Source organism: Strigops habroptila, chromosome 13 (genome assembly GCF_004027225.2).
Source record: "Strigops habroptila isolate Jane chromosome 13, bStrHab1.2.pri, whole genome shotgun sequence".
NCBI classification, from domain to species: Eukaryota; Metazoa; Chordata; class Aves; order Psittaciformes; family Psittacidae; genus Strigops; species Strigops habroptila.
In genome coordinates, this window is record NC_044289.2 from 14,151,137 (window position 1) to 14,175,865 (window position 24,729).

General features: G+C 44.9%; 1 protein-coding gene across 2 annotated transcripts; it reads right to left on the bottom strand.

The window, feature by feature from the left end:
• Nucleotides 1–1,706: 1,706 nt before the first annotated feature.
• Nucleotides 1,707–24,115, bottom strand: CHRNA4 (cholinergic receptor nicotinic alpha 4 subunit). Of its 2 annotated transcripts, XM_030503435.1 has the most exons (6): nt 23,567–24,115; nt 21,980–22,131; nt 18,655–18,699; nt 18,455–18,564; nt 8,305–9,685; nt 1,707–2,279 (listed from the first exon to the last, which is right to left on the bottom strand). In XM_030503435.1, the coding sequence occupies exons 1-6, from the start codon at nt 23,625–23,627 to the stop codon at nt 2,154–2,156; spliced, it is 1,875 nt and encodes a 624-aa protein (XP_030359295.1). In that variant the 5' UTR covers nt 23,628–24,115; the 3' UTR covers nt 1,707–2,153. The 2 variants fall into 2 exon arrangements, with proteins under 2 accessions (XP_030359295.1, XP_030359293.1); XM_030503433.1 differs by having other exon boundaries at nt 18,455–18,699.
• Nucleotides 24,116–24,729: the final 614 nt, after the last annotated feature.

Here is a 24,729-nt window from a genome sequence, read left to right on the forward strand (position 1 = left end):
CTGAAGACTGAGTGTCTCTTTATTCTGAAAACAAGCAAAGAGGAGCAGCAGCTCTGGCTTCCTCATCCTGCCTCCCTGTGTGCCAGCACAGGTCTTCATGGAACTAGCCCAAACCACAGCTACTCCATGTTTTTGTATGAGCTGTACAGATTTTGAACACTTTTCTGAGTCTGGGAACACAGAGGTCAGTTGTACTTCTTAGGCCAGCCAGGCTGATCACTGCACTGGTTTGTACTGTTTGGACTGAGTGCAGTAACTTGTATTTCAAAGGAGCCTCTTTAAACCATATTGGTTTTGTTCCAGCATTACTGTCACGAGCCTGTGCAGGTCTCTGCTGCTCACTGAGCCATGTGGCACGATCAAGCCCTATGTGCCAGGCTATTGCATAGGGGTGCCGCACATCTCACCTGGAGTCTCACCTACCAAGTCTTCGGCTTCTACCAGGACCTCTGTGCTGGCCTCCTTTACACTGACCTCTTCTGTGTGTATTCTCCAGAGCCCTGAGCTTAGCAGTAAACTTCACAGTGGCTGAACAGTCTTATGTGTGCTGATAGCAGCTACAGAGTATGGAGGAGATGCTGGGTACAGCCTAAAGCCTCTCAGCTCTCAGCCTAGGATTTGAGTCATGCAGTCACAGCAGCTTCCAGGGGAAGTCTGTATGTATATAGACTTTATATAGGTATTTATGTATCTATATCTATATACCTGCCTTTGCTTGCACACTGTGGTCAAATGTTTATAACCTGTTTTACCTATGAGATCTCCAAAGCAAGCAGGGAGATGTTGGGGTGGGTGCTGCTGGGCTGTTCCAACTTGACACCCAGCAATGAAGATTGGAACGGTGGGTTTGTAAGTACCAAAGAGAGGGGATGCTGAGCTGGGTGCATTTCGGGTCTGTTCCAATGTGGTTGGAACCACCCTCCTGTGGTTGTAAATGCAGACAGAGAACAGGCAGAAGGTGGTTGAAGCCCACACTCACCCTCTGTCTTCCTGCCTTTCTCCCACACATCTGGCTCAGCTGTGCCATCATGCACCGATGTCTCCCTGCAGTAGGACAGGGCTCCAGCATCCTCCCCTCCCTCTGGCTCATGTTGCCTGTCTCTGTCTTCCTGCTGCAGGTCCCAAAGCAAGGATAAGATGTGCAAAAGGGGTGGTTTAATTTGGGTAGAGCTGGAAAGAGCAGCTGAAACAATTGATCAAATTTAAGGCCATAATACCTGTGATTTCCACAAAGGGGCATTCTGAATTCCTAAGTGTGGCTGTGTGTCCTGTTCAGGTTTCACCATGTAATAGCACATTTCCTTATTATTCTAACACCCCAGCTGGGATTTTTGTTGTGGCTTCACCATATCTAAGTACATTCCCCACCTACAGCAAGGGTTTTACAGCTCAGAGTGAGTTTCTGCTATTTTGCAGCAGCCATAACTTGGATGTAGGAAATTTCCTAGCACTAAAGAGCTCCCAACATGGTCTGAATCTTAACACCAAACCCTCTCCTCTCATTTGCACAATCCTCACTCAGCTACAGCCCCCATGGCTTCTGCAGGGCATTGGCCAAAGTAAAATCTGTCAGTATAAAGCCTGCAGCTCCTGTACTAATGATCGCTGTTGGTCCCAATGGGGTTAATCTGCCTCCAGCAATTCTTTCAGCCATTCCAGTCTGTCCATCTTTCCCGGCTGACCACAGAACACATCCCACACAGGTATCCCAAACCTGGAACTTTATTTATAAAATGACTCATACAGGGACACACAGTCCTGAACCACTTCAGCTTCACAGGGCAAAATTACTGGGCAGGGCACACTTAGACCTCTGAAGATGGCTGGAGCTAATTTGCCAGGAACTGATTTGTCGATGTGAAGCCTCTTTATGTGCTGCTTTAGGGAACAAGCTTGTGTTCTTACATTGCTGACTATATGCCAATAAATGCCACCATGCTATGTACAGACTTTAATAAGAATTTTTCCCCTAAATTAGATGGAGGAGATGAAAATGGCTTGGCAAAACGATGTGACCTCGGGAAGTACTCCCAGATAGCTGTGGAGCAACTCAAGCGAGGACACAAAGGGCTGCCTCCATTTCTCTGCTCCTCTCCTTCCAGGTAACTAAAATCCATAGAATGGGATACATTTTCTTCCTTCTGGGATTATATTTAGATCATTCCTGCCAGCCACGGTGGGAGAAAGAGACCAACAGTTCCCAGCAAACACACGATGATGAACATCCAAAGGAAGATCCTGTCAATGACCATTGCAACGTACTTCCAGTCTTCCTTCACCTGGGAATACAGAGATTAAAGGTTGATTATTAATATTGATTTGAGATTAAAGACTTTCAGGGCTTAATTCCTAAATAGGATGTTTTCAGTGAAGTCCAGAGATAGGGCAGAAGTTCTCACATTTATTGTTCCTATACGACGACATGGACTTATTCCATCAATCACTGATGTGGGAGACAGATTCCCAGGCTGTGTGGGTGTGCATGTGCTATTGCAAACCCTGCTCACAGCTCCCCAGGGATGGCATACGCCCGTGGATAATTAAGCCCGTCTGCACACTCACTATCCCATTTTCCACGAGCAGCAGCTGTAACTGGGTGTGTAAATGAGGCTGAGATTCAAGCTGGGGTGGGTGGGGTGAGGGGGAAAGAAATCACTGCATTTCCCCATGCTCCTAAATAGATTTGCTTACAGATTAATGGAGCCACACTCTCTCTGTAGAAGGGATTTACAGCTTTGGGTGAGTAAGCAGTGAAAAAGAACCAGCAAATAAAAGAAGAGGTCATCCTTACCCTGCTTTTTAGCCACTTTTGTCTTGCTGTGGGAGGATTTTCCAGCAGTTCCCCTCTGGGGAGGTCTAGTGCTTATTAATACCATCAGGGAAACGAATTGTAAATGGCTATTTCATCAAGCAAGAAACCGCATACATATGAAAACCTCTTTCATTACATTGCTGTTATTAATTTCTTTCCCAGGAAGAGGACTGATCAGACGGCAAAGGGGTTTTTTGATATGGCTGTACCCATTATAGTTTCCTACAATGTACCACTTGGTGATTAATAGAGATGAGGGCTGAAGTTTGGCACGCTGCCTTGCTCTTTAGGGAAAACATCTCAGCAGGAGCTAGCTCAAGCCTCTTTGGTGGCTGTGATTGCAGTGAGGAGTGTAGTGTAAGGAGGAGACAGCAAAGCCGAGGCTGGGGCTGCTTTACTGCACCTACCAGCCTGTGGCCCTGAGCAAACAGTGCCTTCACCCTGCCCAGAGCTGCAACACAGGTGAAAGCATGGCGCAATAATAATAGTACAGGCTTTTTCATCCACAGACCCTAGGTTTGTTTAAAACAGAGATAATAATAAATGAGTAGCCCAGATCAGTAGGTATGAGGTAAAACATGATTTGTGGGAGACCTGGCTTGATTTTTGTTTGTTTTTTTGAATGATGTAGTTTTGGAACTAGATGATCTTAAGGTCCTTTCCAATCCTACCCATTCTATGATTCTACGTGCTGATTATGCTGAAAATTCATTTTGGTAAAGGAAGCAATCCAGATATCAATGAAATAGGCATTTGCAGCTGATGATGTTTTCACAGGTAGAGTGGCAACTTTAGGTCCTAAAACATGATGATCTGTCAAACAAACAAGCTCTGAGCTCAACACAGGCACTCTGTAAACTCACCTGAGCCTTCTCTTTCTTTGTCAGTCGTGGATGCATCACCAAATGTTATCTTATATCTTGTATAGAGAAACCACGATGTGTCAAAGGGAGAGAATCTACAACCCTGGCTTCCAGGACCAATGTTGTGGCATTTTATGAAGCGAAAAGAATTCTTCCTTACAGGTAAGGTAAGTGCATTTACCTCATTTTGGCGTGCTGAACCCTTCACAAACTGATCATGAATCTTCCAATATATTTGCAAGATTACATCCTGCAAAGTGCCTGTCATCACTCTGTGCCTCAATGCAGGCAATGTACAGCTGAAGCAAGGCCAGCAGAATGAGCTTTTTAACTACACCTCTCATTACTTGACATGTGGACTGCTTGGTTGAGCCCTTAAATCATCTGGGATTGCTCCAGCTCCTTGACTCTGTAAAGCAGCTTTGTAAATTGGGAAATGAAGCCTGCACTGGAAAGCGTATCGTGTTTTCCTCTAATTTGTTCTCTGAACAAATCATCTTACATTTCAGGAATACCTGAACATTTCCAGAACTGTAAGAATCAGTCAAATATATTCAGGCAATGGATCATTTTATTCCCTTGAAAACCAGCACCAAATTAAGCAGGTCTTTGCTATTCAACAGGCAGCGGTAAACAAATAGAGCTTCATCCTGAAGCTTGTTATCTTCTTGGAGAAAACCATGTTGTTTTATGATTGTACAGCCCTTAGCACATCCATCTCTAATAGTGTGAGTAAAAGAAATAGCCACCTACGAAAAAAAAAGGAATTCTCTCATGCCAAGGATAAGGCTTCAGTGCATGATTCCTCTTTGCTGTTTGTGTTTTCTGATCTATTCATCACTTGCTGAAAGCTGGAGTGAGTCTCTGATGCTTAAAATCCCTCATGAGAAGGGCTGCTAAGCAAGCTCTGGGTGATTGTATTTATGGAATTAGTATCTCATGATGCAACCAATGTGTAAAGAAAATCTGAGATTTACCATCTGACGTCCAACTGGGAAGCTGGATTGAGTAAATAGTGCCCCATGCTGGCAAAATAAGCTTTTCTGAGTATTTGTGCTAGTAAAAACAAGTGTAGATTATACAAAGAAACAAAACTAGCTGAGCTTCTCTTTGAGAAAAGAAGGGGGGAATGAGAGAAGAGGAACAGCTCGAAAAGTTCAAGAAAAATTTGCTTTCATACGTAACGGTGTATGCAGAAATACCCAGCCACCTTAAAAATCACATTTAGGAGTACATCAGGTGTTTGCAAAATCAATATCCAGCTTCAGACCGAGAGCACAGAAGGGTGAAATTGGAAATTAGGGAGAGACAATGAAAGAGAACCAAAGAGGAGGAGGAAAAGAAAGATCATTATCTGGATTTCTGTGGTGTGTTTTGTTTCCTGACAGGGCTATAACATTTCCCTGTGGTCCAGCACCTCACGTGGAGCATGATCCACAGGGACCTCTCTGCCAGCATCCATGCAGCCGTCAACATCTGCCAACCCAACTCCTGAGCTGGATTTTGATTAGTTTCTAAGAAGCTCACTCAAAACTATATTTGGGACAGGATCAGGGGCAGGAACAGCTGACTCTTCAGCCTCAAATTCCCCAAAAGTGAGAGAATCTACTGCTTTTCCCTGGTCCAGCTCCTTGCAGGGCTGAGCAGTGGGAACAGGGCATCCTGCCCCTGAATTTGAGTGGAGGATTGAGGTGCCTTGGTGACATCTGATCCCCAGGACCCAGAGCAACACAGATTAGAGCAGTCCGAGGGGGTTTTACTGTGCTTTGTTAAAAATAAACCAGTGAGATTATCCCATATTTCCTCCCCCTCAGCTATATTCTCTTCCTTTTTATTTTTAAGCTATCCTCAAATTCTTCTTATTAGTCCAGAGATGCGCACAGGCATGAGGACAAGGCAGTTTTCCAGACAATGCTGTTGGTGTTTGTTTGGTTATTCTGGCTCATGTGAGACATGCAACTTGTTTTGCTTCTCAATTTGTAATTAATTTCTAATGGCATTTCTATCTTTTGCTGGGACAATCTGGTCTTGCATTTTCCCCTGTGTACCATTGTGCTGGCATTTGTTTGCAGATATCTTTTTGTAACAAACAACTGCTTCTTGCATTGCCCAGTTTCATTTTGCTGAAGCACTTAATTAAATGAGTTATTTACTTTTAATTTAGAAGCACTGGCCCTGTGGCAATGGTGCTTTAGTAAAAAGAGACAGGAACATCAAAAGAAGCTCTCTTCTCATTTGGGGAAGGTGCATGGCTCTGAAAACATTACCCAAGAGACAGCGAGCTGTGTCTCAGGACTGCAGCTGCATCAGAGGTGCCTGCTGATAGCTTTGTTGAAGGCTTCCATGAAGAAATGCCACAATTTGAATTTAAGGTGAAAGCACATTTCTGAGTGCTGATTTTTTCCCTCCCAATATATTTTCGTTTTACTAGATCCGTTCTGCTCCTTGCAGTAAATTTAGATTCCAGGTCATTGTATTTCCTGCTTCTTTGTCATTTCCACCTGCAGAAAAAAATGCCCTTTCCCACTTGGTATTACTTGGATCGGGAAAAAGAAAATAGCATCGCCTCAGACTGGGATCCCAAGTCTGAAAACCCAATTTCTGCCCACTGTGCCAAGCACAACTGGTGTGAGAGAGAAGAAAGCTGTGGGCAGGTTTGCAGGCTCTCCCCGGGGAACCTGGTGTATCAGGGTGACCCTTCTCCGCTCATTGCTGGATGCTTTCCTGGTGCCTTTGCTCACAAGCTGGAGTTCTGCTCAGAGTCCTCAAAACAGCTCCTTTTCTTCTGCCTTTGATGTTTAGTGCTGTAAATAGCTTTCCTTCTCTTCAGGATAATGGCTTCATTTCGAGAGGAAAGAGTAGTAGAAGGTATAAGAAGAAAATTCATGGCTTCTGAAGACTGCATTCATTTTAAAGAAAATTGCAATCATGGACTGAAAGGAAGGAACCCAAGACATTCAATGACTCTTGATGATATCAACAAGCTTTGCTTAAAGAGGATCAGTTGAAATGGGAAGTATTATGCGTGTAATATTCTTTCATTTGCACCATAGGGAAACAAATGAGTTAAAATCAACTGACTTCCATGGGTTTACTTGTGATTATTGCTAGGAGGAGAGAGCAGAGTTTAATTCCTGCAGTCCTAAAGTGTTTGTGAAGTGCTTCAGCCCAACACAGAGTGCTGGGCTGTCAGCTAATGAAGATGTGGATTCCCAGCCCAGCCCTGCCACAGATTTGTGCTATGACCTTGAACAGGTCACCTCGTCTCTGTGTTTTGGCTGTCACTCCTCAACATGAGGAAGAACCAGTTACTTCCTCAAAGGAATGTTGTGGAGTGAAATACATTAAAGGACAGAGGCCTCTCCAACTATATACCAAAGAGCATATAAATGGACAGTAGCACTTAATCTTTTGTTGCTGCTGCTAAGTGCTCATTGCTGTGAAAAATGCAAATAGAAAGACACTCTTCATGCCCAGGAAGTCTTGCATAAAAGCACTATGACTTGCATTGACTCTGAATCTTGAGAAAATCAAACTGTAAGCACAGCTGAAAAGGTACCTTTTGCTGACAGATCCCTCTAGGAAAAGCTACATAAGACTTTTCTTTAGTAAGAACACTAACTTCAGGTTATTTTGAGGTTTCTTTCTTTATGACCATCATTAGCTAGCAGACTGTAACCGTAGTATTGCAGGGGAGGTGTGAAAGGATGTGGCATTTGTATGTGCATCACCGTGCCCATGAAAAGAAATCCTTTAAGCCTTTATTTTCCTTCTCTATTTGTAGCCATACATACCCCCCCGGAGTAAGTGTGAAATTCGTCTGTCCACCCACCTTTCTGCATGGAGCCAACTGCTCCAGCAGAAGTCCACTAATGAGGAATGGCATCACGCAGAGCTAAACATACCCTGCAATGTCCCTATGCTACTACGCGCTTCCCACATCCTATTTTGGGAATTTGCTTTCCTAGGCTCTGTAACCAGAGTCAATGCTTAATGAAAAATAGAGTGTGAATTCCCCATCTGCTAGAGGCTTCTCTGTAAAGAGTAAGTCTGCTGAGTTCCCACCAGATGACTGCTTTTTAGGTCTCGTTCACAATCATAGCTGCTTCCTTCCTACCAAACAACCACTTTACTCCTATTTTCTGTAAGAAAATCCTATTGTTCTAGAGCAGCACTGAGCATGGTCTGCTACCCTCCTACTTCATGTGCTTGCTAACACCCCAAGGGCAAACTCTCTGACTGTGCTTATAGTGTCCAATGTGTTCAAAAGCCACAATATCAGGGATAGCTGAGCCTGCCATCAGCAAGTATGCTGCCTATAGAGCCCACAGATTCGGTGGGGTTTCCTTAGCAGGTAATTTTTGACTTACTTACCCAGGGAAAACAGGATAAGTTAGCATAGAATGGTTTGGGTTGGAAAGGACCTTTAGATCATCCAGTTCCAACTCCCTGCCTTAGGCAGGGATGCCTTCCACTAGACCAGGTTGCTCAAGGCGCTGTCCATCCTGGCCTTGAACACTGCAAGGGATGGGGCATTTACCACTTCTTTGGGCAGCCTGTTCCAGTGCCTCACCACCCTCACAGGGAAGAACTTCTTCCTTATATCTAACCATAATCAATCATACTTACTGAGAAATCCGCGTCTTCTGCTCTCAGGTGGTCTGCAATGTAGTGAACCCCTTCCACTGCCAGCTTCAGGGCTGGGGACATCAACACGAGATGCTGCTCTTTGGCGCTGTGAGTCTTGCCTCCTTGAGCTGCTGTGCCAGCTGCCCCGCTCTTTTTGCATTTACACTTGCACTGAGGGTGCTTGTGCTGGGGCTTCTCTTCATTTAGGTGGCACCGCTGGGATGCTGGAGAGCCAGTGGATTGACCATTGGTCTGGGAACAGTCCTCTTGCAGGTAGCAATACTGGATGCTCCGGGACCTACAGCGGATACTCCCTTCCTCTGCCTTATTGGGGCTGTACATCTGCTGAACGCTCAGTGATCTGCCTTTCAAGACGGATGTGGTCTGGGTGTTGCTCAGGGGGCGGCAGGAGGGTTGCGGGGAGGAGCAGGTCACCTGTACAGGCTCTGGGTGCAGCACAGAGTACTGCCCAGAAGGGGACTTGCACATAGGCTGAGGCTTGGCTGGCTGCTCGAGGTGGGCACAGAAGGAAGAGGTGGGTGATGGCTCATTACTCTGGGGGCTGGGGGAAGATGAGGTAGTGAAGTTGGGTTCCACGTCGATCTCAGACCAAAGCCTTGGCGTATTGGTTATTTTGTGCATGGATTCAATGAGCTTCTTGCAATTGTCTTTTACTGTGGAGGGACGTTTCATGAAGAGGAGGCGTGGGACTATGTCAAGGAAGATCCTCCTCACCCAGTCAGGCATCGTGTGGGTGCGCGGGGAGCGATGGTGCACGTTGAGCACAAAGACAGTGATGATGATAGACAAGGTAACAAATATCATGGTGAAGAGAAGATACTCTCCAATCAGAGGGATGACCAAGGAGGTAGATGGGATGATCTCTGTGATGAGCAGCAGGAACACAGTGAGGGACAGCAGCACAGAGATGCACAAGGTTATCTTCTCTCCACACTCAGAGGGCAGGTAGAAGACCAGAACAGTCAGGCAGGAGATTAGCAGGCAGGGGATGATCAGATTGATTGTGTAGAACAGTGGCAGCCTCCGGATAATGAAGGAGTAAGTTATATCGGGGTAGATCTCTGTGCAGCACTCATATTTCTTGCTGTTGTAATTGCCCACAGCATTGATGATGACCCATTCCCCGCTCTCCCAGTAATCCAGCTGGTCCACATGACTGTGCATGCTCACCAAGTCTATCTTGGCTTTGTCGTAGGTCCAGGAGCCAAACTTCATCGTGCAGTTTTGCTGGTCAAAGGGGAAGAAGGTAACATCGATGCTGCAGGAGCTTTTATAGATAGCAGGAGGCATCCATTTAATTCTCCCATCATAGAAGAGGTGGGCCTTGGTCAGGTGGGTGACTGCAAAGTCGCCATCAGCACTGGGGAGAAATAGAAGATTAAAACCAACTAAAGCTTCTCTGGGACATGTCAACTCTGTTAAAGAAATGGGATATTTAGTGCCTGATTTCCAAAAACACAGTTGGAACACCTGAAAGATGCAAAAGGCACATCATGTACCAACACTGGATCAATCTACTCCATCCAGTGGGTTTTGAACTCTGCTGGCTTATACCATTTGCATGCAAATGTCAGCCCTCACTTTGAGTAAGTCAGGTCCTTGATGTGAACATAACAAGTTTTCCTCACAGGTGTTCCATAAATGCCCTGGAAAGGGTTGAGTTTGCTTTAGAGAGGTGAGAGGAACCACTATCAGGTAGTGTGGCTGTGGGCTCTGCAGAATTAATTGTGACAGCTGCTCTAAACGAAACAGTGTTCGGTAATCATTCCATGTCTTACATGGAAAACAGCAAGAGCATCCTATTAATGGGAATAATGAAAGTTAATCTCTTGATTTCCTAGTCAGGAAGAGAGCTGTCTTTTACGGTGTCTTCTTACAGGGGCTTTCAGGTGGGGTTTGTGTGCTGGTGTAAGATAAATGGATAACAACCCAGGATTTTATATCAGAAAGCCAATTTCCAGCCAGCGAAAAAGCTAATGCATAAACAGCTTTGTTTGTTTGTATTTTCTCAGCTGATCAGTGCACTGATTTCCCACACCACTGTGCCGTGACACCGGCTGCTTCCAGCTCATCATGGGGCTTGGGATACAAGTGAAGGAGATCAAGAAAGGCAACAAGAGAGGTAAGTACATTGGGGACCTGGAGGAAGAAAGACCACAAAGGAATGTTATGTTTGAGCTGTAATGATGTTGGAAAAAAGAGAGAGACTAAGGAACGCTGGGAATGGGATTCCCCAGCCCTGGAGACAGCTTTGTCCTCCACCTGCCTCAGCATCACCAGCCACAGCTATTCTCCTTCCTCACACCCATGGCTGCTATTACACGTTAACCATTGAACCTGCCACTTGTCCTCCCTTGATCTCTACTTGCAGACAGAAGACAGACAGTCACAGCCTTGGACAGTCCCAACTTGGATCAAATACTGAGGTTCAAGGAGCATTAAGATGTAGGTGAGGTGTGGGTAAAGCAGCAATTCTTATCATTATGGGCAAATGTCTGAAAGGTTGAAATCCCAACCAAAAACAAAGCAGGTGGAATCTGTTTATAGAGCAATGCCCTCAATTTCAGCTACGGGAATAGAGAAAAGAGCATCCAAAAAGCAGAGAGGGAATTGGGGACCATCGTACACATCCATTCAAGCAGAGCTTGGGGATATGGAGGAAGCAGCCTGTTGTGTGATGCAGAGTTGCAAACAGCAACGCAGCTAAACAAAGGGGAAGCTGAGCAGGGGAGAGAGAGCTTCTGCTCAAAACTTGAGATGAATTATTCAGGCTCATATAGAGCCCATCCGGCCTGCAGCCACTATCCCGGCAGTCAGCAAACTCCCTCGGTCCTACTCTGCTGCTTCAGTGCTCAGATGTGCCCTGACAGCAGCCGCACAGTGACAGGGTGCACAGGGGTCACACCTTCCTCTTCCTCACCAGCTGCAAGATAAACACATGGGGATGATCTGGTGGGGTCTCTCAAGCTGCAGAAAGCAAAGGAACCTTTATTTCTTTAGGTGATCTTCCATTAATTCATATGCAAAAGTGGGGGGGGGAAAAGGCCTTTCTGATGTTTCCTCTTGCTCTGCAAAGCATCCTCGTTGGTCTATGATTACACTGGCTTCCAGTGAGACTGGGGTAGTACTGCTGACTAAATAAACTCAGAATTACTATGTAGTTGAAAACCAGGTTTTTACTAAACTCTTCTTTGTTTCTATAATGGAAAGCCTTTGTTCTTTGTGGCAGATCTTGGAAAAACAAAAGAATGCAAAAGGACGTGGAGTTTTTTGTCCTCTGAACTGGACTTCTTCTAAAGCTTTAAAATGTCTTTTTTGGTTTTAGACAAGAAAGCTAAAAATACATACAAACCCAGTCTGCTCTCTCAAAGTGATGAAGACAAAACCACCGCTGTATTTTACTCTGATGTAAATAAAACCGAGCAATGCCTCTACCATCATCCACCCAACTCCTTTCTTACCTTTTTCATGAATCTAATTTACATTCTGGGACCACTTGCCTTGGATGAAAACCAGCTTTCCTTTTCTCCTGGGTTTTGCCTGCACTCTAAAGCTAGCCTGAGACATGAAACACAGCAAGTGACAGTCCCGTGTTTGCTGTTCTCAGTGGATTTCCTTCTAAATCTTAAAGGAATTTGGAATCCAATTCTTCATTTAATGCCATTTCTGAGGCATGATTAAATTGTTCAGTAATGGAACACTATGCTTAGAATTAGACTCATGTTCCAGAAAAGGGACAATGAGCATCCACAAGTGTTTCCCCTCTTAGGTGGAGCTGGGTAAACAGCAGAGATGTGTGGTTTTCCCTTCAGAAACTGTTGGAAAAGGGTGTGAAACTGTGGTTAAAATTCATCCAGGAACAATAACAATTCATGAACTGTGCTTCATTCCCTGTGATGTCTCATCTGGCAGCTTTTCGGGCTCTGCATGACCAGCCACACACACCTCTCTCCTGCAAGCATAGATGGAGCCAGTGTGATGCTCTGCGTGTGTATAAACAGTGTGCCAATTATTTCCATAAATGATCTGCTGCTTTAACGAGGCAGATGAGAGTTTTTAATTGCTTGCCCAACAAACCCAGCTTCATCCTGGGTCCTCTAGTTCACAAATTATGACAAATAACTCTGGCACTGCCTTCCAAGCTGGATTTTGCCTGCAGTGCCATGGCAGGAGTGAAACCAGCAGCAGAATAGCTTCTTGTATCCGAGGGTCAGATAATGACTCTGAGGAGCCATAAAACACCCCAGGATCCTCCTGCTTCCCCCTCACCAACCTAACAAAGCTGTGAAGCAATCCCTGACTTTACTGAGCATGTTTAAACTTCTCATTGAAGTTCAATGTAAAGATATTTGAGTAATTAGTAAGCAGGCTAAATTAACCATGCTGTTGTACATAGGCTGTGTCCAAGCCAGCTATACCATGCAAAGGTAGTGTTTATACTTATCTTAACCCTTCGTTCATACATATATTTTTGCCTCCTTCTCCAAGCTTACCACCCACACTGGACCTTCAAGCATATGTTTACTGAATTGGAAGCTGGCACTCTGCTAATGAACCTAGAGAGATGCTTTAATTGGGGGTAAGGCTTTCATTCTACTCCTCTTGACATGATAAAAGGAGCAAACAAGTTCACCTGCGTATTGACAGTCTTGCAAAGCCTTTCCCCAATCTGTTTCCTCCAAGGGATGAAGGTGAGACAACCTCCTGCAATTGAAGTCTGCAGGTAGGAGATTGGAGAAACCCTGTTTTCTTTGCTGTGGGAAAAACCCATGTGCTGACAGCCCTGACTGCATAATGAGAATACTTCCTTAGAGAGGAAGGTGGGAGATCTGATGTAAACGGCAGGCAAAAATCTGCAGTCATTCCTTTGTAGTGGTAACACATTTTCACCTCATTCAATCTAGACCACTGTGTTGTGACACTTGTCATGAGAAACCATTAGGAAGAAGGAGCAAGTGCAAGGTAAACATCCCAAGAAGAACTTAAGAATGAACATAATCAGGCTCTCCTGATTACCCTGACCTCACTGCTCTACAAATCTGTCAGTAATGGAGCTTTCACATCTTCATGTCAAATACAATAGCACACACCAATACAGAGAGAAGACAGTCGCTTATTTTTTTGCCAAGGAAATAACACTGCTGTTATTCTGCAGCCTTTGATTTCTCATTTTGAGAATAAAGGCTGCTCTTCTAAAACCTTCTGAGTTGATATGGGTTCCAGAATGGCTTTGTTTTACTGGCAGCCATCAACCCTATTTCATTAAAAAGCTCTGCTGATGGGAGACTTTGCTTTTCCTTTTCCAGTGTCTATTTTCCCTGCAGTTGGGAGATAGATCATCTCACAAAATTAAATGTTTTCAGCATGCATGTAAATGAGGCACGCATTTATTTTAATTTCTGATGATACAACTTCAATCCAAACAGAGCTTTAAAAGCCTGAAAATTAGCTCTATGCATATATGGATATCGCTAGAATGTCCTCATTTAAAGCGTTTTTCATCAAAGATCAGGAACCAAGAAAAACTGCAGATTCAAGACCCCTTTAAAGAATGCACCCTGCACCTTTATGATACACATTAAAGAGATGCTCCTGTAATATTCAGATTAAAGTACTCTCCAAAGGCAATCCAGAGAATGTTTATCTATTGTTTTGTGCTACCAAAATGATAACTAGAAATACACAGGTATAGAGATAGTCTAGTCCAAACTCCCTGCTCAACGCAGGATCAGCTACAAGAGGATCAGGAACTTGTCCAGTTGGGTTTCAAATATCTCCAAGATCCTGGCAACTTGGGTGCAAAACATCTTGGGTAGACAGATGGAGGTGTCTGCGCACTGATGTTTAACTCTTTAGGTCACATCCCAGCTTTTGCTTGCTTCAGATGTTAAGAGATCCATGGTAACTGATATTTTGGTTGTTCCTCAGTAAAATAAGCATCTGTCTCAGAAATGTGCTAGACAGAAGAAATAAGCCCAAGTTTCTCAGAAGGCTTTGAATTCAATTCTTCCCTTTGCCAAACATCCTCATCAGCTCTTTGGAGGCAAACCTCTATCTCTGTCCTTAGCATAACAGTAGGAGAAGTCCTTGGATGCTAACACAGCAACAGCCCATGAGAGAGAGAGATCCCTCTTATAGATTTTTCTCTATCAAGACCTGTATTACTGGATAGAGCTTGGCAGCAAACCTCAAAGTGATCTAGAGATGTAATTCCTCTCCAGAAACAGTCACTTAAACTCCCAGAGGAATCAGGAAAGCTTAAGTGTGAAGTAATGATTATGAGACTGTTCTAAATACAATCTGGTGCAAAATGACAAGATCTGAGCAAGCACACACATACACACAAAGAAAAATGTCAAGAATGAGTCCAATATTTTAAAGGTTAGACTGGGACATCTTTTGGTATTTCTCCTCCAAAGAGCTTTAGGATGAGTCAGGAATCCAGCGTTACTCCATAAATCTCACTGGTTACAAACATCATAGTATATAGCTCAAAAGAACAAGCCACTATAGTGTAGCTCAAAAGAACTTTCTCATCAAGAGATGATGTTCTAACCCAGACCAGTAATCCTTTGTGCCCATATTAGCATTGGGTGAATTCCTCAAGATATTTCCTACTCCTAATTATGGACATCTGTATTTGAATTCCCTTCATGTATGACCTTGTCTTTTATTCTTGGTTGAGGTTTTTTTGTGACTATGGGGGCTAAGGCAGGGGTTACTTTTGGAACAGCTAACGCCAGAGAATACTGAGAAAAACAAATATGTTGAAGTCTGGATGTCCCCAGTAGCTTCTTCTCAGGTTTTACCATCGCCAGGCTAGAGAAGACAAATACTATGATGCTGCCATGAACATACAGTTGAAAACCAGCCACGGAAGCTCACATTTCATGTTTCTGCCCATCCATTAGACTCAGGGACACAGGTCTGCATTCGTTTGGGCAGCCTTTAGCTGCTGGAGCACCTGGCTGCAAAGCTGAGGTTTCAGGGGTTTGTCCTCTGGAGTTTCTATGTCATACCTGGTCCAAATGGCTCAAGAGAATGGTGGAGAAGCACTAAAAAAAACCCAAATACAGCTCCAAGAGCTTATTTCCTCATTAGACAAAATATATATGTATTACTTTAAACGTACAAAGAAAAACTAAAATGTGCTTGAAGTCCATTCGTGAATGGGAAAATAAGTCAAGGCAGAGGATTAGATAATTCGTGTATAAATGATTTTGTGGAGTCTGAAGAGCCTCTACAGCCTCAGACAAGGAACAGCCAGCCTCCTGGGCAAAGAAAAGGCTCTGTTGCTTTGCTATGAACTCGTATTCCTCTATTATATGTGTTTTGTCACATTGAGTAGAAACCATTTAGAGAGTCTTGGAACTTATCTCATCGAGCCTGAAAATTCAACAGCATATTAATTTCCCTGTAGGATATTAATTTGGGTTTAGATTCCTTATGAATGTTGACAACTACATATACTCTCTAGGCCAAACCAGCTGAGTTGTTTACTGATTTAATTTGGGCCTCTAGAGTGGATGAATAGAAGTTTTTGACTATAATGAGCTTAGATATGAGAATAGCCTCACAGCAAGGGGTTAGGTTTCCTTAAAGATATAAATCTCAAATCAATTTAAATTTCACTATTTCTATATATACCTCAAGATGAAAACAGAAGAGGCATCTGTATAATCTCCTGCCTATTAAGTCTCTTTTGCAGAGGATACCATCCCAAACAGAGATACCATACTTGTGCCAGAGCATGTGATAAGCATCACATAGCTCACATTAAAAAGCCTGAATGGCGCAAAAGGCCAGTGTGGCCGCTCTGTCTCTTCCACCAAGTTCTCTGCACATATTCTCTTGGTCTTAGAGACCCAGAGTTATGAGTCTCTACTTTAAATTCCCTCTAAATAATATATATAAAAGTATATAGTGTATATATAAAATATGAGACAGAATCCTTGTTAGCGTCACTCATGACTTGCCACTGTCTTTGCAAAGCCTTTCTTTCTGAAACATTTCTAGCTGGGATGTCCACAAGGAGAGACACTGTCTGGTTATACAGCTGGTGAGCTGCCCTGCAGAAGAGCCTTTAGATGTGTTTGGTAGGAAGTTAGGTAGAAGAGAGAAGTATATAACAGGTCAGAAAGCAGTTTACATAAGGCTGTATGAAAAAGCATGGGCAAATATAGCTGTAAAGAATTATAGAATTAATGGAAAACCATTAGTGACTGGCTGATGGTTGGCGCCTACATCCATGTTTAATTGATGGAGATAGTAACCAATTAAAAATGCATGATAGACTTATGACAGCCAACAGAGAAATGCATGATTATTAATGAGAATTATGGATTAAGGGAGAGGAGTAGCTTGGATTTAGGTAGCTGGGGTCTGGATCTCCCTGTGTGGTAGTGGGTCACTAGTACAGTTACACCCACTATCTGCCATACCTCCCTGCAGATCAGACTGAGCCAAGCAATAGGGTGGGCAAGGCTGGAAGACTCCTACACAAGAAGAGGATAAGGATGACATTCTGGAATAGCTGCTGTGGCCAGCAGATAGGCAGATGCTCCCTGGAGTCCCTGCAGTAACCACTGACAGCAGCAGTGAACTAGGACAGCACAGGGGCAGAGCATGCAAAGGGCAGAACCCAAAGGTTACCCACCTCAGTGGTCTGGATACCCATTGACCTCTGGGACTTGCTTTCTGGGAGTATAAATCCCAAAATGCCCAGAGCACAAAAGGATACTGAGGCCTCCTTTAGTGTATGGACCATGCTCATCAACTGTGGTGAGCACAGTGAGCCAAGGGAGCAGATGGAGACACGATACATCAGGCTGTTGTGTACCAGTCACTGCAGCAAGTAGATGGTTTGAAGAACAAAGGTGCCATAGATGATGGAGATTTGTGTAGCACTATTTTCTTTGGCACTATGGTCCACCACAACAATGACCACAGGCTCAAAAAACCCCCAATCCTCACCATTGTCATTAATTAAGCAATAAGGAGGACAAGGACATTCATTTTTTCCAGTGGAAGCTGTGAACACCTTTCTTGGCTGCAATTTGAGGCACTTGTAATACAACATTTATGCTCAGAGTTGTGTCCCTGCAATTCAGCAAGGTCCAAGTGCCTACGAATTAGTCATTTCCACTGGTCTAATCTCTGAAAGGTGCTGTGTGAGGATGCAGTGATTTCCAAGAGGTTTGCAATCACTCCATACCACTGAAAATCAGAGACAAGGTAATGGGAAAGATAACAATTTCCATGGTCTCCAAAGCTCACAGACAGATTCCTCCTTCAGCCATATATATTTCTTTTCAAACCAAAAGTAAATTCATATCAAACTAGAACCAGGCAACTATTAAAAATGAGCCTGGCTTCTGATGTGAGAGTTTTCCCTGACTGTTAGCTGCATCTAAAGATGGTTTTTTTTGATGCTGGCAGCAAGTGTTTTCTCTGGAGCCTGTGCTGGGGAGGGAGACTGAGATATACTATGTTCTATGAGACTGGAGAGCTCTGGTATGATAAGCAAAGGAGAAAACAGTCTTGGCACTTGGACGGACAGTCTTTCTAAGAATATCAACAGGCTCCAAAGGAAAACAAGAAAACAACCCTCTGCTCCCTAGGAAGTGTCCATACAAGAGACAGATTTCAAGCATTCGGGATCAGGAACAAATATCTACTTAAGACTAATTCTAGACTGGTATTGGGCTGACCTGAAACCTGTATTTGGAAACACACAAGTCTGACATGGTCCAGCATATTTTCCATATTTAAACCCATGCTCTGTAACTGGCTTTTCCAGTTGATGGTGATGAATTAGAGGAGAGCTCCTCAGTGAAATGAAATTGAAGAGGACTGAAAGCTCAAATCCAGCTCAGTTGTGCATCTGACATGTGAAGAGAGAACAATACCTGGCATCCCTCAACAAAACTCACTGTCCAGAGAGAGGATCATTAGGAGAATAAAGCCCTTGTGATAAACGTTAGTCATGTCGTTTAAGCTACATCTGGGACACGTGTTATGAGACTCTACATGGAATTCAACCACAGAGGCAAAATAAGGAGGAATAATTGCAAGCAGCACCTTTAACACCATGAACAGAGAAATTTGCAAGGGTGTGTTTGATACTCACTTGTTGTAGAGGACAATATCTGGCCTCCAGATGAGCTCAGAGGGGATTCGGATGGATGTGACGTTTTCGTACTCTTGGGGGTCCCAGCGTAGCTTGTAGTCATGCCACTCCTGCAAAGATGAGGCAGTTACAAAGCTGGCAAAGTTCAGACTGCAGAGCTGAAAAGGAACAGGGGAAAGCACAGATTTGGGTGCACCCACCTGCTTCACCCACACGTTTGTGGTCATCATTTGGTTTTTTTCATCCTGAAATGCAAGATCAGATGTTGGTTACAGAAGCAGATGAAGCGGCCCAAGGAACTCATTGCATTTCTCTTGCTCGTACTTCATTTCTGTAATTATAAATCACCTTTGCAATACATGTAAGTTCCACCTTAGAAATAAAAAGCAGATGTTTCTGTCATTTAGCATGAGACAGGGCACAGATGCCTGATGCCACTGAACAGCTGAGCCTGCACCTAAATGATCTTCTGAGCAGACAGACATGATTCATTGGGATTTTCCTTGATGCTGATGGATTCAGCCTGGGACGATGGGGCCAGGCGGAGGAAATTGCTCCACAGCTTGGCTTTGATCTGAGCACTGAAGGAATGGGAGTGATGGATGTGTATATCCTTACTCACACATATGCATGGATTACAATGCTCAGCTTCATCTGCAAAGAGTGTTTAGTATTTCTACTGTGAAACATTATCCATGAACACAGTTCTAGAAACATGAAGCTCAGCAACATTTCTTCTTCTACCAAATATATCAACTTAGAGCATTATGAATTGGGTTTTCTGAATAAACCCAAGCTACAATGCTGACATTACTCCTTGGACACTCTGGTCTATACCCATGTTGTCGATTGGTAGAGTTTTTTCCATCTCTAAGTACAACTAGTATGGAAAGGTAGAATATATGTATATATATATACTTCTAAATAATGTAAGGCAAATATAATGCTGACAGCATTGTAGTACAATTAATTACTGCTTGCTGCTTGCCTTGCATGCTTGTTACAATCCCTCTGTAAATCACTAAGATGAATGACAAGGGCAGAGCCTAGTGCTGGTCTGATTTAAGTGTCACACCAGAGCTCAGAGCTTGTTTGTGTGTTTGTTTCTTTTCAATCTCTCTTTGGTTGGCATCCAAACCAGCTCAATTGACAAGGCTCATTTGGAAGCAAACTGCTCGTCATTAACCTTGCTCTTATGGCAGCTCAGGATTAATTGTGAACACTAAAAACCAGGAGATGTGCCTCCCCCTCACTGCTGTTGTGGCAGCAAGTGTAAAACCTGATCAGAGAGACCCTCATCCAGGGTCAGGGACCACAAGCACATGGAAGGAATACAAAAACAGTCAAATGAGCAACAAAGAAAGGGGAAATACTCAGCTACATCCTTGGGTGCTGATGGGAGATGAAGAATGTGATTGGATGTGTCTGCCATGCCCTGGACTGGACCAATCCCTAAGCATCTATTCTCTTCCCACTTTGCAGTTCAAGCATCTGAGGGTCTTCACCACAGTCCCTGCACTGGGGATCCCAGTGTTGCTCCCCTTTTTACTGGAATATTCCTCCCTTGCAGGGTGCAGACCAGAAACTCCTGCCCATCACTACACCTGAGGGCTCTGCCTTCCTCCTGACCAGACAAAGCATGACTCTAGTGCCCTGGGTTTGCCCCATAGAGGGTTTACAATGTGCTAATGACTGTCTGCCTGCTCCTGCTGCACGGCTGACTGCTGCTGCATGGAGCCAGCCCAGAGGACAGTGGGTGGCAGCAGCCAACGGGGGTGCTGCACTCTCTGGCCTCTTCCCTCAAGGATAACACAGCACACAAGGTCCTGCAGAGAGACACAGGCTTAGGAGTCCAAATGTGTTTCACAGTGGCTGCTTCTAGACACATGCTTGATCTCTTACCACTTTTATCTGGACTCAGAAAACCCTCAGTACACCAGGGTGAGGTAAGGACACACAGGGATGTCGAACTCCACATCATTGACTTTCGTTCCCCAGGTTTTGTCAGCGGGAGCTGGGGCTTGAATACAGCTCTGATTTCTCTTCCAGGCTTCTTTCATTCAGAGCCAAATTCTGTGTCTAACAATTGCAGTGGGGTTTGCATCAAAGCAGTGCCACTGTTGGGATGGGGAAGGGACAGCAAAGTGGTGCAGTGGTGGTGGTGGTGTCATCAGTCCCCAACCACACAGACTGGGGTGGGAGGGGATGAGACCTCGTACCCACCAGCCCCGGCCCACACTGCCTGCTAGATGCACTTCTAACCACTGACATGACTTTTAGATTAATTCATCTTAAGTAAGCTGGGGAAAGCACTGTGAAGCAGGTATATCGATCCCCCATCTTCACAGCCCAGAAGCAGCATAATGGAAAGTCTCTCTCCTGCCTCCACAGTCACTAATGTCTCATCTTTAGTCTCATCAATTATTCAGATGAGAACCATACAACTTCAACAATAGCAATTGCAAACAGCCCTGGATCTCTCAGGCTGATGTAAGAGAGAGGAAGGCAATGGAAGACCATTTCTGTGCTGCAAAGCTGGAAGTTGATGTCTTGTGCACAAGGAGATGTGACTCTCCAGCAACTTGTGGCTTTGATTTCCCACCTCCTGTCCCACCTCGGCTCTGTGTTCTCTGCATCTCGAACCCCTTATCTCAAAATATAGAATGCTGTAGAGTCATCTCTTATGATTGTCCCACACCAATAATGTCTCCAAGTTGCATTACACTTTCCATTATCACCTCTTTTACTCTGCCACACAAACACGCTGTCCTGGGAATGCGTCGCGTGCAAGCGGGACAGGGGAGAGAAGCATCTGGGAGCAAGATCTGCACCAGCTAGAAAGCCAGTGCATGTACTTAACATCTGCAGGGATCTCCTTTGGATTCAACACTTGACCCGAACACACTGTGATAGAGTAATCCTGTAAATACCATTTCAGTGCACATCAGTATGCAGTGTAAACGACTCTGGTTTGCACATAGCACATGCAGTTTGCATACGTGTAACTTCTATATAAGTAAACATTCAGAAGCAATTTTCTTGTTATTATCTGCCAGATTAGTTAAAATAACCCCAGAACTTTAATTTGCAGAAAGCTCTTCAGGCAACCTACCACCCAGAGGTGTGTAAACCACTGTTTCTGTTAGCTTGTGTAAATTAGTGTTCATAATTATAGCTCAAATTCCAAATCAGCTATTTGGGTTTTCTCCTCAGCCAGGACTCTCTGTCATTTATATCAGTTGCTCCACAGCTCTGCTGTGATCAGTCCCACAGGTTTTGGTAAGGAATTGGGGATTTTGCTTACAGTAAATGAAGAATAAAGGATCTGCTTTGATGACCAGCTACTCACACGAGTCATCCCTCATTCCAGCAGAGCTGTCTGTATGACAACACTTCCCAATCTGACCAAACTCTTCCCAACCCAACTCTGGAGCAGCCACTAAAACCCACATGCACCAGGACCCCCTCCCGAAGCCCCAACCCAGTTAATTTTGGCTGCTTGTTACACAGACGGGTCTCACTTACAACATCGATGAGCTGGGCAATGGACAAGCCGAAGCGGACGAGGACCACATCTGAAATGTTGGCGACGGGGCGAGACCACTTGTTATAACCAGAGAAGAGCTTCTTCAGGAGACGCTCCTCCGCGTGTGCCCGGGTCTCCACGTGACCGAAGGCTGTGGGAAAGGGATGGGGCACAGAGATGTAAAATGTGTAGCTCCAACTGGCATAGCTGGAGCCTTCTGTGGGGGAGAAACGTGGGCTAACCCCAGCGACGGGTAAGTGGGGACACAGGGAGGGTGCCACACATCACCCTGGTGAATCGCCTCCCCCCTACCCCATGCATTGTCATGTATTTGAAAGAAAAATTCTTGACTATGAGGTTCTGAGACACTGGCACAGGGTGCCCAGAGAAGCTGTGGCTGCCCCATCCCTGGCAATGTTCAAGGCCAGGATGGACAAGGCTTGGAGCAACCTGCTCTAGTGGAAGGTGTCCCTGCCCGTGGCAGGGGGTTGGAGCTGGATGAGCTTTAAGGTCTCTTCCAACACAAACCCATCTGTGATTCTATGATTTCTCACCCAGTTCACCCAACGTGGCCAATTCCCAGTGTAGGGTTTCTATTGCAGGATTGGTTTGAAGGAAGTGGGGACATCAGTAACACCACTTGAAAAACTTTACATGGCCCATCCTCCCCTGAATCTCATCTAATTTTTATGGCCACTTTGAGGCAAGTTTCTAGCACTGAAGTCTGCAAGTGGGAAAGTGGGATGTTGGAAGGGTGAGCCAAAAAGGAAAAAGCAGCTTCCTACTGGGAGATTGAGATTTGGGATCAGATTTACACATAAAAAGTGGCATCAAATGCATCAGAAAAAAAAAGGCAGATGGAATTCATCTCTTCAAACTAACCTGCATAGCTGGTCTTTCACAAAAATGATGGGTGAAGGCAGAGGATGAGAGAGAGCACAAATTGGGTAACAAGACCACAGTTTTCCTCAGTAATAACTTTAAAACTTGGAGGCTGCAAGAAGCAGCACGTACAACTGACCCTGCACGTACAACTACAGGAACCATCAGAGGTGCCTGTTGGTTACTAAAGATTAAAGCCACCCTTCTTTCAGGGCATTGGAAATGCATCCTCTGTCATGGACAGTGGGGAGAGGGAGCCGGGGGCTCTTCTTCATCCCGTGTGGAATATGGCTCCTATTTAGTCTCGAGCTGCCCTGGATTATACAAAGGGAAGCATTAGCTGAGCGCAGGCTGTGCTCTCCCCAGCCGGAGCTGTAGCCCGGAGACACATTAACACACTTTACCCAGGGAAGAAAAACCCAGGCAAGGAGCAGGATGCCGAGCCCCTGCCTGTGTTCTCCCTCCTGTCTCCTTCCCCACCGTGGCTTTAACCCTTTCCCCATCAAATTAGGCAAGGATCAGAAAATAAAAGCAAAGCATCTCTAAGCAGAGGCTGGAATCTTGGGGACCTGCAGTGATGGGGCAGGAGCATGCAGGAGAGGGGGAAATCCCGTGGTAACAGGGACCGGTCTTTGCAGCATGCCTTAGAGAGGGATAAAGGATGAAAGAGCAGAGGAGGAGTAGAAAAGCTTTCTCAAACTTACCGGGGAAGATGCTGGCACAGAGGAAGAGGAGGAGGTTTCCTTTAGACACGAGAAATCCCATTGTGGAGCAGAGCTCAGGCTCTAGTACACAGCGTCTCCTGTCAGGGCAACTTTTCCTTTCGGAGTCTCTGGATGCTCCAGCTTCATTCCCTTAAACTCCTTCCCCTCCCTCCCTCTCACCTAGTTCTGGGAAGGGATAACAGCTGATGGTTGGTTTGGGTTTTCTTTTCTGACCGATTTCCAGCTCTTTCTCCTGAAGGATGCTCTTCCCTGGGACACCGCTGCACATACACTTGCAAGAGATGCGAAAGGGCTGCAGGAAGCTCCTATGAAGAGACCCGAAATGCAGAGCCTCCCTGGGCTATGCTGCTTGCTCCTCTCCCCTTCCCTACAATCTGGTTTGGCCGCTGGGTTTATCTGTTGCTGTTGCTAATGCTGCTGTGCTCACCCTTCCCCCAGCCCTTTGGGCAGCCTTTGCTGCTGCTGGACCACTGATGCGAGCCCTCAGTGGAGCAGAGAGGGAGTATGTTTGTATATTTAATGTAGTTAGACCTGCCCACCTCCTGCTTAGGAGGAGGAGGGAATCTGCACGCTCCAGCAAACAGGCTGCAGGGTGGAAAACTTTGAGCATGAGAAATAAGAAGGGGGAGATGCAGACCCCATCGGCAGCCCGAGATGGTGGATATGGGGCCATCTGGGGTCTTTACAACACCTGAAGCCCAAACAGTGCTTAATTAATGAAAGCTGTCTGTTTAATCGTGTCCAAGTGCTTCTCAAAATCACTCCTCTACGCTAACAGGGTCATTAGAGATTATATTCTGGCCTGAGCACGTATCTTTGCTGCTGACAGTTATTGGGCTGATGAACCTGCCTGTGAGAACAGGCTCTGCTCTGCTTGGTGCTGTACAAATACAAGTATTAGTCTCTGTCCATAGGCAATATGCAAATCAAAGGTGAGACTGAGACAAGAGGTTGCTTGAATGTATCTTTGTATTTGAATGTACCTAAAATATGCCACAAATAACTCAAAGTCAAGAAGATTTTTTATGGAGGAAAAGGTAATTCCATGTGTTAGGAGTTGGCACTCCAGCCTTTCATCTCGCATCCCTGATTCCTCGCATGGGAGTCATGGAGTAGAGCCCTCTCTGTTTCATTTTGAAACT

Excerpts from the sequence above, each read along its gene's own strand:
- CHRNA4 (XM_030503433.1), bottom strand. The coding sequence starts at position 23,627 with ATGGGATTTCTCGTGTCTAAAGGAAACCTCCTCCTCTTCCTCTGTGCC. Across the intron at positions 22,132-23,566 it reads CTGTGCCAGCATCTTCCCCG|CCTTCGGTCACGTGGAGACC; the intron begins GTAAGTTTGAGA and ends CCTTTCCCACAG. Across the intron at positions 9,686-18,454 it reads GATATTGTCCTCTACAACAA|TGCTGATGGCGACTTTGCAG; the intron begins GTGAGTATCAAA and ends ATTTCTCCCCAG.